The sequence below is a fragment of the Eptatretus burgeri genome, chromosome 9, assembly GCF_056783735.1.
Source record: "Eptatretus burgeri isolate ZD-2024b chromosome 9, Ebu_testis_v1, whole genome shotgun sequence".
Taxonomy (NCBI): Eukaryota; Metazoa; Chordata; class Myxini; order Myxiniformes; family Myxinidae; genus Eptatretus; species Eptatretus burgeri.
Genome location: NC_140969.1, coordinates 35,775,952 through 35,792,920, shown reverse-complemented (window position 1 = coordinate 35,792,920; position 16,969 = coordinate 35,775,952). Strand labels below are relative to the sequence as shown.

The 16,969-nt window shown below is 46.1% G+C and overlaps 1 protein-coding gene across 4 annotated transcripts in view; it reads right to left on the bottom strand.

The window, feature by feature from the left end:
• Positions 1–16,969, bottom strand: part of SUPT5H (SPT5 homolog, DSIF elongation factor subunit) — a 131,629-nt gene that overhangs the window by 21,048 nt on the left and 93,612 nt on the right. For all 4 annotated transcript variants that reach the window (XM_085894730.1, XM_085894732.1, XM_085894731.1 and 1 more), the window contains 7 exons: positions 9,900–10,046; positions 9,461–9,607; positions 8,810–8,935; positions 3,429–3,513; positions 3,171–3,263; positions 2,375–2,477; positions 2,125–2,252 (listed from right to left, as the gene is read on the bottom strand). In XM_085894730.1, the coding sequence (XP_085750856.1) occupies positions 2,125–2,252; positions 2,375–2,477; positions 3,171–3,263; positions 3,429–3,513; positions 8,810–8,935; positions 9,461–9,607; positions 9,900–10,046 (829 nt within the window). The remainder of the gene's footprint in view (positions 1–2,124; positions 2,253–2,374; positions 2,478–3,170; positions 3,264–3,428; positions 3,514–8,809; positions 8,936–9,460; positions 9,608–9,899; positions 10,047–16,969) is intronic.

Genomic DNA, 16,969 nt, shown 5'->3' with positions numbered 1-16,969 from the left:
ATCCCCTCCCTTACCTCAAATGGCCGCACTGCTGATTCCACACGTGATAAAGCTGAATGTCTAAACTCGGTGTTTGCAGCTAAATCTTGTGTCCTAAACCCATCACTATCTCTACCCACTTTACCCAGTCGCACCCAACTGTCCCTGGACTCTGTATCCTTTTCTCCTGACAAGGTGGAGAGCTTGCTTTCAACCTCGAGTCAGATTCTGCAACCGGTCCAGACGGCATCAGCCCACGTGTCCTCAAAGCCTGCTCTTCTGCTCTTGCTCACCCTCTCTCTGTTCTATTCACCCTCTCATTTGCCCAAGGTCATCTGCCATCTGCTTGGAAATCTGCTAACATCACTGCCCTGCATAAAAAGGTGCAAAAACAGATCCCTATAACTACAGACCAATCAGCCTTCTCCCAATCATCAGCAAGGTTATGGAATCCATCATCGCTTCAGATATGAAATCCTTCCTCTTCTCCAATGGCTTGATTTCCAATCATCAATTTGGTTTCAGACCAGGTCACTCTACCCTGGATATGCTGCTTCTGCTCTCCCATCAATGGATGGAGGTCCTCAATGCCAGACAGGAAATCCGAGCCGTATCCCTGGACATATCACGTGCTTTTGACACAGTCTGGCACCCTGCCCTACTCACCAAACTCTCTTCCCATGGTATTCAAGGCCATCTCCACTCATGGCTCGCAGACTTCCTCTCCTGTCGCAGTCAACGTGTGGCCCTAAATGGAGTTCTTTCATCCCCTCTTCCTGTGCAGGCTGGAGTTCCTCAAGGTAGCGTTCTGGGCCCTGTTCTTTTTCTGGTTTTTATCAATGATCTCTCGGACTCTCTGGAAAATCCTCTATTTCTCTTTGCCGACGACTCCACCCTCTGCCGTACCATCTGTCATCCCTCAGACCGGCAAGCAGCAGCTTCTTCACTCACTGCAGATCTGGATAAAATCACAAACTGGTCCAACACGTGGAACATGTCTTTCAATCCAGACAAATCTCACACTCTCACTATGTCTCTTCGAAAGGACCGTTTACAAACCGCGGCCCATGCACTTTCTCAACAATCCTCTGGAAGAAGTCTTTTCTTTCAAGCTTCTAGGTCTCACTATCTGCCATGACCTTTCCTGGGAAAGTCACATTTCCAACCTCGCCTCAAAAGCCAGTCGCCGACTGGGAATCCTCCGTCGTGCTAAGTCCTTCCTCGGCCCTCTTGAGCTCCTGACCACTTACAAAGCTTTTGTCCGTAGCCTGATGGAGTACTGCTCTCCCCTCTGGGCTGGTGCTCCTGCCTCCCACCTTTCTCGGCTTAACGCTGTCGAAACCAGGGCATTTAAGATCATCGGCATCTCCCGCCATGAAGCCGAGTCTTTGGGCCTCTCACTCAATCACCGCAGGTTGGTCGGTGGTCTTTCTGTCTTCTACCGACTCCTCTCCAGCCTTGCACCCCCTGCTCTCTCTGCGATTTGTCCCCACCACATTTCCACAGGGCGCTCAAGGTCCGCCAACAACCCCCTTCTGGTAAAACTACCAAAATCACGAATCACTGCTCATCTTCACTCTTTCATTCCTCTTTTTTCCCGCCTTTGGAATAAACTTCCTCACTCTATTCTTTCCCATTCTTCCCTCCAGGCTTTCAAAACAGCTGTTCACCACCACCTCTTATCTTCCCCCATCCAAATCCTCAATCTTTTCTACCCCCGATAATCCACCCAAGCCCACTTCCTTCATTTCTCCTGCTTTCCTTCCTGAAAGTCCCTGAAATGTCCATCTTCTCTTTGCCATGTTCCCCGTCCCATCCCCATCCCTCTCCCTTCCACAGTTCACCTAATGTGTCTGTTCCCCACTGTTTTGTCCCTTCCACTCCCGCCCCTCTTGTCTCATGCCTCCTTGCTGTGAGTTGTGTGTTTGCTCTCATACGAGCCTCGACCAAGGTATACAAAAAAAAAAAATAAAAAAAAATAGGTGTACCATATCCCTGTGTCGTAAGAGGCGACCAGGGTTGTGTCAGGAAGGGCATCCGGCGTAAAACATGTGCCAAATCGCTATGCGGATCATACGGATGATCCGCTGTGGCGACCCCTAAAGGGAGCAGCCGAAAGAAGACGACGATATTTGTGTTGAATACCTTCATGAATGGGAGTTTGAGAACCGTACAGAGGTGTCCTCGAACCTGCACCATACAGTGGGGTTTGAGATCCGTACATTGGTGTGCGGCCGTGAGCAGACGTCATGCCTGGTCTTCTTCGGGCATCCCTGGACAATTAAAAGAAGAGAATAAAAAACACAAGATTTAAAAAAAACCTTCCCAAAAATGCAAGCAAAGAAGCAGACTTATAATTGATAGATAAATGTCACGTTTCAGGTTGTGAATGTACATTGTGGTGAGCCGACTGCGGTCCACAGATATAGTCTGGCATGTAGAGTGAAGCTCCACACGAGCAGTGGACTCCGTCGCATCTTTGACCATTCCGATGTAACCTGTAAGTCGCACAAAACAATTAAAATTATTCCACTGCCAATATAAACAACAGTAGTTGCGGCTTTCCATTTGCAAGAGAACAATCATATAAAAGGGCCAGCTGCCTAAAACGCAACACAACTCTACATGGAAAAAAAACATGATAATAACGAGAAGGGCACTCGGTAGAGTGCATACATCCACCTGGATCCAGATTCGGATCTTCACCAAAATCGAATCAATTAGTCCTCATCACACACCCAATGTGTCCACCAAGTTTTGTCCGAATACGTCCACCACTTTTTGAGATACCATGATATATATATATATATATATATATATATATATATATATATATATATATATATATATATATATATATATATATATATATATATATATATATATATATGTATGTCATTTTTGGCCCCATCTCTCAATGGTGAAGAATCACTTTTTAAAAATTGTGTCCAGATTCAGATTCGAATCTTCACCAAATACTAGTCAATTCTTCCTTGTTACACATCCAACCTGCCCACCAAAATTTCATCCGAATCCATCCGCAACTTTTTGAGATATCCTGCTCACAGACAAACAAACTAAAATACAGATAGACAGGGATGAAAACATAACCTCCGTCCACCGTCGGTGTGCAGAGGTAATAATGATAGTTGTAATAAAGCATCTTTTGGAAAACTGTACAATTATCTCACCTTTGTATGGGCCTTGACATATGCGCACTGTCTGCCCAATAAGCTCCGTGTCCCTCCTGCCTCGACCCCTGCCCTGCGGTGCGTTCCTCTGTCCTGTGCACACACAGCACAACCAATTGGTTGCATGGACAATTCTATATATTTTATGGAAAAAGGCAACTGGAATGAATGGTAAGATCAATAAGTGACTGAAACAAGCATGGACAGGCAAATTGATAAAGGCCAACCAAAACTCCTCAGTGTTAGAAAAGAAAATACCTTGTCCACCTGAATGTGCTGGACTGCTGAGACGTGGACTCATCGGAGCAAAGCTTCCAAGAGTAAAGTTTGTCACGTCACGAGGCTGCACAAAGACCATTCCTCCGTTAATTCTGTTCATTTCCTCCCCTTATTGGTGCTTGTAGTATAAAGAAAGACAAACAAACTCCATTTATGGTGTTGTCAACCAAGATACAGCCAAGTTAAAAAGCCTAACTTAATTTTGTGAAACATTTCCAGTATGGGTCAAAGAAAGATGAGAGGAACCTTAAAGAGCTGGTCTTTCCCGAACTCCAGCAGAGATGTGCTGTTTGTTACTTATATTTACTGTCAAAGTGGACATGAGTTTGAAGAGAGCAATCTGTAATCTTCACAGGCCTGCAAAGAGCCCTACAATGAAGATAGATTATAATCACACGTCTGGTTGTCACTATCTCAAACAACAGACGGAGCTATAGTCTTATACCACATCTCACCTCACCTTGTATCCCTTCTTTGTTAATCAATCTTCCTCCCAGAAAGTCATACAGGTTTAACAAATTAATGCCCTCAAGTCCAAGTTTACCTCTCACTCCCTTAATTTTGTCCATATTTTTATTACTCCCATGGAATTTCCTCCATGAGCTTGCATACAAGCCAGCGACTGGCAGTTTCCGTACACAGACAGAACACGCAGATGGCTGTACCCCAACGCAGATTTGCCGATACTCACTCCATCACGTCTCGAATGGTACGAAAATGAACAGAGCCAAACGATTTTAACAACTTTCACACCAAATAAAGTTTGCAAAAAGGGCCAGTTGGGATGTTGATGGTGTACCCAGACAAGCATGACTTTATGTTAACATCATGGTTACCTGCTGTGTCATCTCCTTCAACAGTGTCAAATGTTTATCTGGCCCCAAAGCTTTATGTCCTTTCATCAACTCCAAGAAAGACAACTACTAATGTGAAAAACAAATAATAACTTCACAGGCAGACAGGATTCCCAGTTTAATGTCCATCCAAGGGATGGCACATAATGATGAATCTCCCTGCCTGTGAAACACCAGGATGGCAGTTTATAGCTGGGTGGGATTCTAACCCAGACGAGAATGGTTAGAGGTGTGTGTGTTTGTGTGTGTGTGTGTGTGTGTGTGTGTGTGTGTGTGTGTGTGTGTGTGTGTGTGTGTGTGTGTGTGTGCGTGTGTGTGTGCCTCAAGATCTGGGGCTGGGCTATCCCACCAGCCCTTACTACATGGTACTAAATAAAATAAAATAAAATTAAATTGAAGTTCTCGATTGCAATACATCGTTGGTTAGAGTCGAGACCAACTGATCTGACTATTTTGTTTTAAATGGAATTCTGAATTGTGAATTTAAGTAGGATAGAGTTTTATTTTTCTTCTTCTTTTAATCATGGTAAAATGTGTTTTTATTTCATCACTCATTTGGGAGACTATACCATTTCAGTGTCATGTTAAAACTTGATGAGACGGTAAATCTGGCGATGACGTCACAGCTGATAATTTTGCAGAACTCCGGTCCTTCGAGGTTTGGCACTACACCACTGGGTGTAACCAAATTTTATGGTGAGCTTGCACTCATTCACTGTGCACTGTGCACAAGTAACATTGATCAAATACTCAACAGATGATTGGGCCAAACTGAAATACATGCACAATAAACCCTGGTATTACCAAGGAGTTTACGTTCCTAAAAATCCTTGCATAAACCAAATCCGCATAAGATAGGACCAAGGGTCTATGGGAAAAAAGGGGTTAGGTTCTTGGCTCAGGCCTCTCACCGATAAATTCACACGTTATGCACTGGAGCCACACTCGTGTGCGACGTAAAACCAGAGCATTGACTACCCCATATGTTTTCTGCGCATTTCTTATATTTGGTGGATATTGGACGAGTCAACGCCATAATGTCTGCAACAGTGACGCCACACTCTCACCTCGACCAAGTTTATCCAAAACCTCCACTTTCTGTGTCAAAAACATCACTTTCCTAGACTTTTTTGCACTTTGTTCACCACCAGCAACAGTTTTCTTCTTGGGAGACATGGACAAAAATCACTAAATACAACAAGAGAGTTCATAAAACACCTTACCCAATGTAGTCTTGAGAAAAAAAATAAAAGGATATGGGAAAGGTCTTTTAAACTCTTGCTTATTGTGTTTCCAAGCATGATTTGTATTTCTTATGAGCTGCCATTTTGTCTGATTAAGCAGGTGGAAAATCTGATTGGTTGAGATGAGATGAGGTAAAATACCGTAATATTTTGTCTAAGTACTGCTAAATGGAAGGCTTTTGAAAGTGAAGAGATGGCATCAGTACCCATGTTCTCAAATCCTGGTCTGCTGTTTTTGCTTCTCCTCTGAATGAGCTTTTCAACCTGTCCTACATACCACCCCCCCTTGCCCCCCCCCCCCATCTGCCTATAAATCAGCAAACATCACTACCAGATTCAATGAACTACAGACCAATAAGTTTTTAAAGTACACAGGAAGTTTTTTTTTTACTGCTGATGTCAAGTCTTTCCTGTTATAAAACAGCAGTCACTCAACCCCACACATGCTACACTACTCTTCTCTCAGTAATGGATGGAGGCCCAAAATCTCAATTCTATGGACATATCTTGGGCATTCGACACTCCCTCACCCTCACATAATGCTCGGCTTGCCCACCTCGCTGCACGTGGCATACTCGGCCGCCTTCATATATGGCTGACTGCCTCTACTCGTGCAGTCAATACATTGCGATAAATGTAACCCTCTACTCTCCTGCCCCAGTGAAGTCTGGTGTGCTACAAGGCAGTTCATGGGCTCAGTTTGTTCCTCAACTACAGTAACACGTAAGAGGTAACGGGATTTTTGAGGACCCAGGAGGTTTCTATTGAGGACTCAGGAGGTAAGAATGTGGGATTTTATCTATGAAAAAAAAAATTTAAGGCATATTTTGGTCTCAAGACATTTCTTCTAAATAAAATAATAAAAAGTCATTAATAGTTAGAGAGGAGATTGGGACCATACTCTGTGCAGAGTGTTGGTGCTGCTTAAGCAGTCTACTTGGCTATTGGGCACAATCCTGGACGGGTCACCACTCCGACAGTATACCAGCATGCTGGCACTCATTTTGCCAACCTCGGAAGGGAGTACTCTAGTTTTCGTCTTAAAATATTGCAAGGGGTTTCAATTTGTGATGTACATAATGTTTTTGCAATAAAATGATTTGGAACTTTTTTTTCCTAAAATTTGTTTCCTTGGGTGGGAGCTGAAAGACCCCAAGTTGCCCAGATGTTACTACAGGGTGAAAGTTACCTATTAAGGGTTAAGAACCTATCTGAAGCTCAAAAATCCTCTTCCTTTTTGAAGATGACTCTACATTGTGCCGTACAGTGCCACATCCCACTCACAGGCCAACAAATGCTGTGGTACTCTCCACCTATGTGCAATTCATTAGATGGTGGACTGAAAAATGAAACAGGTCCTTCAATCCTGGAAAATCTCTATCTCACTGTCATTCTGGAAGGATCATCAAATGAACCCAGAAATCATTTTTCCATGGTCAACTAGTGAATGAGGTTCAGCCTCAAGAGCTACCGAGCATAACCATCAGCCATAACCTTTCCTGGGCCAACCATGTAACAAAGCTGACCTCCAAAGCTAGCAACAATCCGGGCATCCTCCATTGTTCCAAGTAATTTCTATAAAGATCAGAACTACACAGTCTACAAGGCCTCAATCAATACCTCAAAGTATTTTTTTTTCTATGAATGGGGGCTCCAGCATCACATCTGTAGCTTCAGAGCTCTCCAATATTGTAATGTCCCACGATGAGCTCAAGACCTGTTGTTCTTGCTTCGCAGACAGGTCGGAGGTCTCTATTTATTTTTTAGCACATCTCCTCCAGGCTCGCTTCTGCTCTTTGACTTTCTCCAGCTACTCCAGAGTGCAATCATTCTTCAAGTAACACGCTCTTTGTTAAACTTCTAAAAACCACGTTTTCTTTCTTTTCTCCAGTTTGTTCAACTGCCTTATGAAGACAATTCAAATGCACTCCATCCTCCAGGGTTTCGAGCAAGCGGTGCACCACCATCACAAGTCTTTCCCCATCTCTAACAATCGTTTATACACCCATTAACCCACCTATCTCGACTCTCTTACTTGCCGTTTACCATATGTTTTTCCGCTCCGCAGTCTCACTTGTTGTTGGTCCATTGCCTTGCTTGAATATAACTGTGGCCCACCCAACCTGTCCACCAATTTTCGTCCGAATCCGTTAACTTTTTGAGATATCCTGCTCACAAACAACCAAGAAAGATGTCATGCATAGCATGATAATTGTGAAATCCAAAAAACAATATGTTTGTGTTTTTGATTGGTGAACCAATTCAGTGACCCAACATGCAAATTCTATTCAAACTAGCAGAGTACCCAGCCTCCACGTGGGTGAAGATTGTGCATTACTTGCTGAAAAAAGTATAGTCTGTGCATTGCAAGAAGACTAAAGATGTTTGTGTGGTGTGCGTCTTAAGGGGTCCAACAGTTCCCAGGTCTAAAGGGGCTAACATGTCAAAGGGGTCTAAAGTGTGTAAAGGTTTAAAGAGTCCAATTGTATTAAAGGGTCTATTGGGCTCTAAAGATCTAAAGGGTAATTTCCAAGAGTAGTTCGGGTCTCAGGAGTCAAAGTGTCTAAAGAAGGTCTCATGGCTCTAAAGGTGGGGTCAAAATGTTCCAAGGAGTCTAAAGTGTCTTAAAAGGTCTAAAGGGATCTAATGGGTCTAAAAAGTCAAAAAGGTTTCAATGGCTCGAAGGGGGTCAAGGGGTACAAAGGGTCTTAAAAGATCCATGGAGTATAAAGGTCTCAATGTTACGTTCCAAAAGTCCATAATTAATTGACGTAATTAATGGTTCAAATTCCAACTCTTGGTCAATCAAACTTGTGGTGGGCTTGTGAATCTGATTTTGCAAGTAACAAACAGGGAGGGCTAAAACCTCCATCCACCTTTGCAGAGGTAATTCAACAAAAGGAGGGATTTGCAAAGAGTTTCATGCTTTTGCTAAATGAATAGTGTCAATGGTGACATTCAGACAGTTCAAGGTCCAATTAAAAAAAGGGTTAGGATACAAGGCTGAAAAATAACGACATCCCCTGCCTTACGGAGAGCAAGGAGGGCCAAAATACACTCAAATATTGAGCTTCAAGAATTAACATTTGGACATGGCATCCACATATACCAAGCTGGACAAGTTTCCCAATGCAATGGCCAAACATCCTACACAACCTGTGATAATGATTGACTGCAGAATGACACAACAGCAATTGCAGCAATGCCATTTCCACCCATGCTGGATGACAACAACGCCTCTCGTGTCAATATGGTGCCTCACCTTGCATCCTCCAGCCAAAACCACATGGCGGGTCTTGCAGACAAACATGCCACCATTCTCTACTAACTTTTTGGAGTGCAGGAACGCAAAACCACGGTACAGATGCTTGACCTCACCCTCACGGCCCTGCATAGTCAAACACATGCACTTCCTGAAAGTCATATCGCTAGAATTAGACTTACCATGACATTCTAATGCAACACATACATAATGGTTCACAGATACCCTATCTTCACAAATGACCTCTGAACTAGTACAAGCCCGACTTGTAGTGTCACGACGCAAAATCATGCACTGGTTGATTTAAAACTCAGAAAAATTGCTCTTCCAAACTTCTGGATCATCTGGGTTCTGCCTTTTGGTAATCGAAACATGGTATTTGGTTCTAACACAAACCAGTTCTAGGCCTCAACGAGATCAGAATTTATGGCGAAGAGGACACACAAATGACTCCAAGTACTGCCAGGAAATGAAAAATATTCACAACAAATCAAAGGGCACACTATTTCATGTGATGACCTCAACAGCTACAAAGTTACGGATTAAAAGTCAAAATCAGGATGTAATCTACAGAGCAGAAACAATCATCATGAAAAGATTCACACAAAAACACTAATTCTGTGAGTTTAAGAACCCTTCAGGCAGACGTACAGAGTGTGGCCCGTCGGTGACTTTAATGACATCCCGTGCCTGGATGTTGTTTTGCTCGGAATCAAGTGCCACAGCATGACGGTTGTCCCGCTTTCTGGTTACAGCCTGGTGTTTTACACTCAGCACTTTCCCATGCATGCTCAGAACCTGAGTGAGGCAGTTTGGAAAGTCATGTAAAGAACATAAATGAAAGATCGACATCATACAACACCCATTCAATACAAAACTCACAATCCTGCAAATCAGATCAGTTGTTAAGATGAAACGATCAAATTATTCATCATTTTCAACAAGCACACAAGTGGGAAAAAAAAATTTAAAGTACTTTTGGGTCCTTACTTGCAACCTTTCAAAATAAGCGAAATTAATCTGTAAGAACCATCACTGCTGCCACTTGCAAGAATGTATTGTCGTCCACAAAATGCTCTGATGGTAGTACCTGGAAGGTCTCCCGCTCGAGACGTACAATAACCCCAACTGTTTGTGGGTCCAGTAGCACCAGCTCCCCCCATTCATGTTGACCTTGCGAATCCACACCTGATGCAGTCTCCGAACAAAGTTGCAGGTCTCGTGGAAGGACCTTCAACTACAAGTGTGAAGGAAGGAGGACGTCTTTGATCAAACACATACCATTAACCCAAATATCTGGAATGGGAACTGCACACTGAGTTAGCCTGCTTGACCCTCTGATCTGAGCAGCTTGCAAATGATTTTGTGATCCCAGGTTAAAATCCATCACATTCTGTTAACTTGTCCATTCCTAGTAATTCGTGTAAAATTCACCCATCTCTTGTAATTACTCATTCTTGCAATGTAATTTCTGTACAACCTCCTCCATGAGTTATGAAACCAAATATTACATATAGATGACAACATCGCTCTTCATATTGTTACAAACACAAGGTTTTGGCAATTTGCATGAAAAGGTACACCGCCAATTGCTTTCTTCAGGTGTAATGCACCGAAGGGCATTACTGAAGGTTCATTTTCACCTTGCGGATCATGAGGGCTTAATGGACATTACTACGTGATACTATTACTGAAACACAAGTTGCATTGATACCTTGAATAATAAACGAGCACATTTTAATAATACAACAGAGATGGGCAAAGAAACACCAGAATAACTTTGTCAGTACAGGCAGAAAATAACCATGAAACTTAGGTAGATAAAAAGGAAGATATTAAGCAGACTAAATCAACTTAATATTAACTTGGATTCACAGGAAATTAGATAAACTATATGGCCAGGATCCAAATTAAAAAAAACAACAAAGTGATTACGCCATCAAAAAAATTCATTTGTGAAAATAACTACGAGTTGAAAAGTAGAAATGACAGGTGTGGTCATTGAAGGGGGGGGTGGGGGAGCACTTCAAGTTGCTTAATGCCAAGGTGAAGGCGTGCTTATGCTCATCGATCCAAACACCCAGACAGTCAATGTATTCCTCTGCACATCTCGATCGTGGGATGGCATACGCCACACTCATGTCTTGCTTCATGTGTGACTAACGCACACCTCCGTTTTTTTCATGTATGTTTAAGCACAATTCTACTTATTTACTGTCCAGTGACAACTATTCCTAAAACACAAAATAATAATTTAAAGGAGTTCTGCAAATCATGTTAATTTCACAACACCCTATATTGAACTTTATTTAAATTGTAAACCTCAAAACATACTTCCCTTTCCTAAAGTAAGAACCTTAACCTGTAAGCAATTGACTGGTTTCCTGACCGCCTGGATCATCAGCTGGGTACCGTTCTTCCTCGAGGTTTTGATCCTTTCAGCCCAGAACCTCTCCAAATGGCAGATCCACAACCACGGTCACAGATCCACATCATTAGATCCACATCCTCAGTTGCATCCAGGCAGTCAGTCAACCCATCAATACAACATCACCATTCTAACTTCACTCGCTAGAGGATTTAATGCATTATCACATATTCATAACTCCATCACACATTCCATTCTCTGATCATGTATTAAAAATCATGCACATCTTACCTTAAAGATAACACGTCCATCACCCAGCAAATTCACCCCACTTACAACTAAATCAAACTGTTATTTGAATAACTGAAATTATCATTTATACATGTTACACTGAATCCTCCTTAACAAAGAGTATGTGAGGTATCACCGGCACCCTAGCCAAATTCCAAATTCATACCCAGACTCCCTGTGTCAGAGTGCTGACCTGACGAGAATTGTAACCCGAATCAGAGAAACTGCTTAGGCAGAACAGCCGCTCTGTATAAGAGCATTGTTCATGATCTGATCTCTGCACCCCTTGGCAACTAATTAAAAAAAAAAAAAAGATTCTCAAAGAGATGAACTTATAAAATGAGGCATGATGTCCGGATATCTGTTCGTCTGTCCAGACATCCGTTAACTTTTTGCTATGTTTGCCACTCCTCCCTCATCACCACGCTGATTGTTCTGAAACTTGGTGCATTAATACAAGACAGTAGCTCGCACAATCGCTCAGGCTTCAATTTTCCGATTACAGATCATGGGGGCTCCCAAGATGGGGGGGGGGGGGTCACCCTCTGAAACTATGGATCCTTCTTATCCCTTATTTACCAACGGATTGCTCTGAAACCCAATACAGCCCTTCTACTCGATGGTCCACGGGATCACTATCTTAGATTTTGGATCGGGGGCTTCCAGGGGCGTTCCCCCAAATTGACTCGTGTAATGTCTGACATTTCCCAGATTTTGGATTCAGCAGAGGTCTGAACAACAACCTCAAGATATGTCGTCAGCAAACTCTGGCCTTTTTTTTGTATGCATAGTCAAGGCTCGTGGAAGAGCTATTACTAGTGCACTGAATGGATCAGGACACAAGACAAAATAAACAGCAGAGAGAGGGGGAAAACCCCAACAGCAAAGTTGAAGGCCAAGATAGATATTCTGAGCAGTTGGGGTCATCCAGGAACCAAGACACTAAAATCATTGACTGAAGTTTTATTCCATCGCTCAATTTGACCTCTCTCGACTGATTGACTGCCATCACTTTAGTCTTATTAGCATTCATTGTTCGCCATATCCAACCAGCACTTGCTTAGACTCTTGAGATGTTCTTGCATTTGCCCAATATATTGTTACGGCTGTGGAAATTCGCAAACCACTATTCAGGTCCCGTAGGTGAGATAACTCTAAGTACATGTGTAGTGAGCCCCAAACCCATTGTTTAGAGGGAATTTATGTGATTCATTCGCGCTGCGACGCTTTGAGATAGCCGTTTTTGTTCTATCTTTACTTTGAACCAACCACGTCTCAACTGCCATAACCATCAAACCACCACCGATAGACCCTCCACCACCCTCACCTCTCTCCTTCTACGGCCATTCCCGCACCACCTGTGAACACTGAGCGTCGGGCTGTCTTGGGCTCATTCAAGCGATACGCACCGAGCCGCGAGTGCAAATAGCGGCCTTTCCGAGGAAGAATTCGGATCAAGAATGCTACACGCCCACTTCTGATCCGCCAATCAGCAAGCGTGGAGCGGCTTGGCCCCGCCTCCAGGCGCATCCGTATGAAATTGAAATAGGCAAATTCAAGGATCAGGGGAGGTTCACGCCCACTTTTCCTCCGTCCAATGGGCGAGCGTGGCTCCGCCCCCGAGCTCATCCTGATCTGGAACTTTGCATATTGCTTCTCCTGCCGGCCTATAAAATGCCGAGCGCAAGGCGAATCGTGGCAGAGCCAGTTTGGAAGAGCAGAATGTGGTAGCAGCAGAGTCAGGTGGCAAAGGCACCGAATTGGGTTCTGCAGTTGGCTGAGGAGAGTTGGGGGAAGAGGCCAAGGAGCTCGGGTCCGAGGCGAGAAGGATGGCGGTCGGTGACGAGGTCGCGGTGGGAGATCGCTCGTCGCGGGACCCAAACCAGCCAGCAATTCTCCCTCCCCCAGAGCATCAACAATTTCCCCTTTTTCCCCCACGCTGAGATAGTGCAACAAGGGGGCCCCGTTCCCACCCCACTCCAGATGTCATGCCAACGAAACCCGCGAAGGAGCACGCAGTCGGGGCACAGCCACGCAGCCACGTCTGCGGCTCGTCCGCCAACGTGCCACGAGGACGCGGGTAGGACCCACCCAGTCTCGCGGACCTGGCCGCTCCTTCAGGTCCCACGCACATATTGGCCTTCAGGCCCGTCTGCCCCCTTGTCTATAAGGGTGGCTTCTTTCCTTTGCTTTTGAGTAAATGTGTGTCGGCGCCGTGTCTTGTAAAGTAGAACTGTATAAGTGTTGCCGTGTGTACGCGTATTCGGTTGTAACTCTGCGTCGTTGTTTCTTTTGTTTTCCTGATATCGGTACATTCTGACTGTTTGGCTGACTGTGCTTTCCGTGTGTCGCGTAATAAATGTGCATTGTGTGAACTGTTTTCCCGTTTCGCTTCGTCTTTTCTTTATTGACCCTCCATCCTGCTTCACGTAAACGGTTCGTAGTGGGCTTAATACGCCCGATAATTAATCGGAACCGTCGAGGCCGACGATAACACTGCTCAGGTATCCCGAAAGCACGGAACGGACCGCTTCGGCGGTTCGTGTCCGGAGTCGGCCTGCGGCGAGGTACGATCGCCCAGGTACTTAGGTAGATCGAATTTGGCGAGCAACCCTATCCTGCGCGGGTGGGCAATTGGCACGGTCGTGGTGGGGTTAAACCCCCACCCGCAACTAGCTCCCGGTGTTGTTCCGAGAGGGTCACGACAGAATTGTCCGTTCCGGTGGGCGAGGTGGCCGCCATTCGAGTCGAGCGGCCGATTGCACGCCGGCGGGCGCGAATTCGCAACACTGGTGTCCGGGAGTGGGATTCGAATCCCTCCCGCCTCCAAGCTAAATTCATGGGGAATCGGTCCAGGGGTGAGAGGAGCGACCCCCGATTCCCTCCAAATTACTAGCAGGCCAAATTAACCCGTTACGAGAAATAAGATGGAGTCCCAAGGCGAGCGGGAGCCGGGGCTATTAGAAATGGATGTAGAATGTGTAGAATCCATGGTCTAGGATGAGATCCCCGTGCAGGAAATGCTTGTTGTGCAGGATGAACTCCCCCAACTGAACCCCAAGCCCGAAATGGGCGCAGCGACAGAGGCCGCGGCGTATGACACCTCCCCTCCCCCTCTCCGCCAAAACCCCCCGATCCTTGTCGAACTGAGTGCACTCGACAGGATTCTGCAGGCAATAACAGCGAATGCACAACAAATGAACGCAATAAATGCGAAAATGGATACAAACACAAATGAAATGAAAAACAAAATAAAAGGCATGAACGCGAAGATGGATACAAACACAAACAAAATGGAAGGAATGCGGGGTGAGATGCAGAACATGGGCCGAAGCCTGCAGGCGGGCATGAAGGCAATAACCAGGGAGCTCAAAATGGCGACGCCACGTGTGGGAGCGAACGAGCTCGGGGGTAGTGCAACTAACCGTCAGGCCCGCAAGGACAAATTAATTCGGGGAACGTGTGAGACGAGACACGTGGAGGTAACAACGACGGTGACACGGAGGGAAAAACGAAGTGGGGAGACCGAAACGTGCGAGACGAGACACGAGGTGACGACAAAGGAAATAAAAATAGTGGAGACAAGGGAGATAAGGGAAGAGACAGAAATAACAGACACGGGAGGTAGAAACGGTAAAGGAGAGACTGCATGATAAAGACAGGGTTAAAGGAACGGAGCACACACACGCAGAGGTAGTGGAGGATAATGGGGGTGAGCTCGCAGAACGTGGAGGGACCCGGTGCGAGCAGTTGGATAGCCTCCTTCGGGAACGGAGGGAGCCGCTATGCTCCCTTGAAGCGAGTCATTACCAGGTGGGTTCGGTCGTGCTTCGCGGAGTTGAGGGGAGGAGTGCTGCAAACGGGTGCACGGACAGCTTGGGGGGTATAGAGGCCCCAGAAACCCTTGGGGGGGCACAAATCCCCAGTGTGGTTGTCCCTGTGTGTGTGGTGCAAGGTGTGAGTGAGCCCCCGTGTGTGAGTGGTGTGGTGGCAAGTGTGCAGAGGTGCGTGCTTCCCAGCACGCCGTGTGTGAAAGGGGCACCGCAGGTGGAAGAGACCATGTGCACGCAGGAAACGGCACGCGTGTGCGAACAGCCGTGTGGGAGTGAGGCACGGTGTGTGAGTGAGACACCGCGGGCGAGTTCCCCCGCGTGTGTGAGTGGTATGGTTTGTGTGAGGGAAATGGCACGAGTGAGTGAGCGGCCGAGTGTGAGGGAGACTGTGTGTGAGAGAGCGGTATGTAAGGGAGATGTCGGTCGGCATGCGTGAGCACGCAGCCACGTCTCCGGGTGTGAATGTGATGGAGTGGAGTGTGAGCGTCGTGACACGCAGGTGTGCGTGGTTTGAATGGCGACAGCAACAGAGGAACGAAAGCCGGGTAGCGGCCGTAGTTGGAACGGGAACCGCGCCGAGTTCACCCAGCAGCGAGCGCGAGGTCCATGCTGTGGTACGCACGAGGCCGCCACGTGCTCGCTTGCGGGAGTGAAGCCCGGTCCGGAAACGCCAGCGGTGGATGTTGCCGATCCCGCGAACGGACAAAGTTTAGGCAGGATTTTGGATTCGGACCGGACGGGTTCTCCACGCGGGCGTGTGTTAAGCTCCAACGGGCGAGCACGTGTTCGCGTGGGGAACCCCTCGAGACGTGAGGCTTGTGTTTTTTTTATGCGCCGGGTGACGTCATGGCTGCGTGTATGGTTGGAATCCGGCAGGAGGGTGAATCCCTGCCGGATGGGACCGTCCAAGAAGGACGAGGGACGCCAGCAGCTGCCATGACGTCACGCCACAGGTGCGCAGCTGAATTGCCGCGCTGGTGCGCAGGTTGTGAGTTGCCGCGCTGGTGCTGCGCAATTAAAAAAAAAAAGCAAGCTTCGCTTTCAGGTGAACAGGATTCCCTGGGCAATGGATGGAAGACCCCCTGGCACGGGCACAGGATGACACGAGTTAGGGAGAAGGGTTAGTGTTAGTTAGACCGGCTCCATGGGGCAGGGGTAAGTCCTCATGGGGCCCGTGGAATGGATTAGTTCGGGGGATTTTAGTTGAGCTTTGGGATGGGAGATGGAAAGTGTTTTTTTTTTTTTTTTTTTTGAGGATTTGAAGACAGTGACAGACTTTGGATTTGTAGCGGGAACATAGCTTAGCTACGTAGGTTAAATGGAAATGCTATAGTGTAAGGGACGACGTGGGAGCACGAGTTAGTTCGGGGATGTAGTTAGAAGGATGGCAGAGTTCAGCGGTGTGTATGTGTTGAAGAGTTGGTGAGTGGAGTGGAAACATGTGCTTGGTGAGTTGGTGAGGCCAGCGGGTCTGTGTGAATGGAGCGAATGTGGAACGCATGGTGCGATGAGTGATTGGGGGGAGGAGTGACTCCCGCCCAAGGGACCCCAGGGTCAGTGTAGACTGAGTAAGTGGGTTAGTCAAATTAACAAAAATGGAAGTCGTTTTGTTGTTGGTGGGAAAGTAGGCTCGAAACCCGTTTGGAGGGGTGCAGGAGCCCTGTTGAC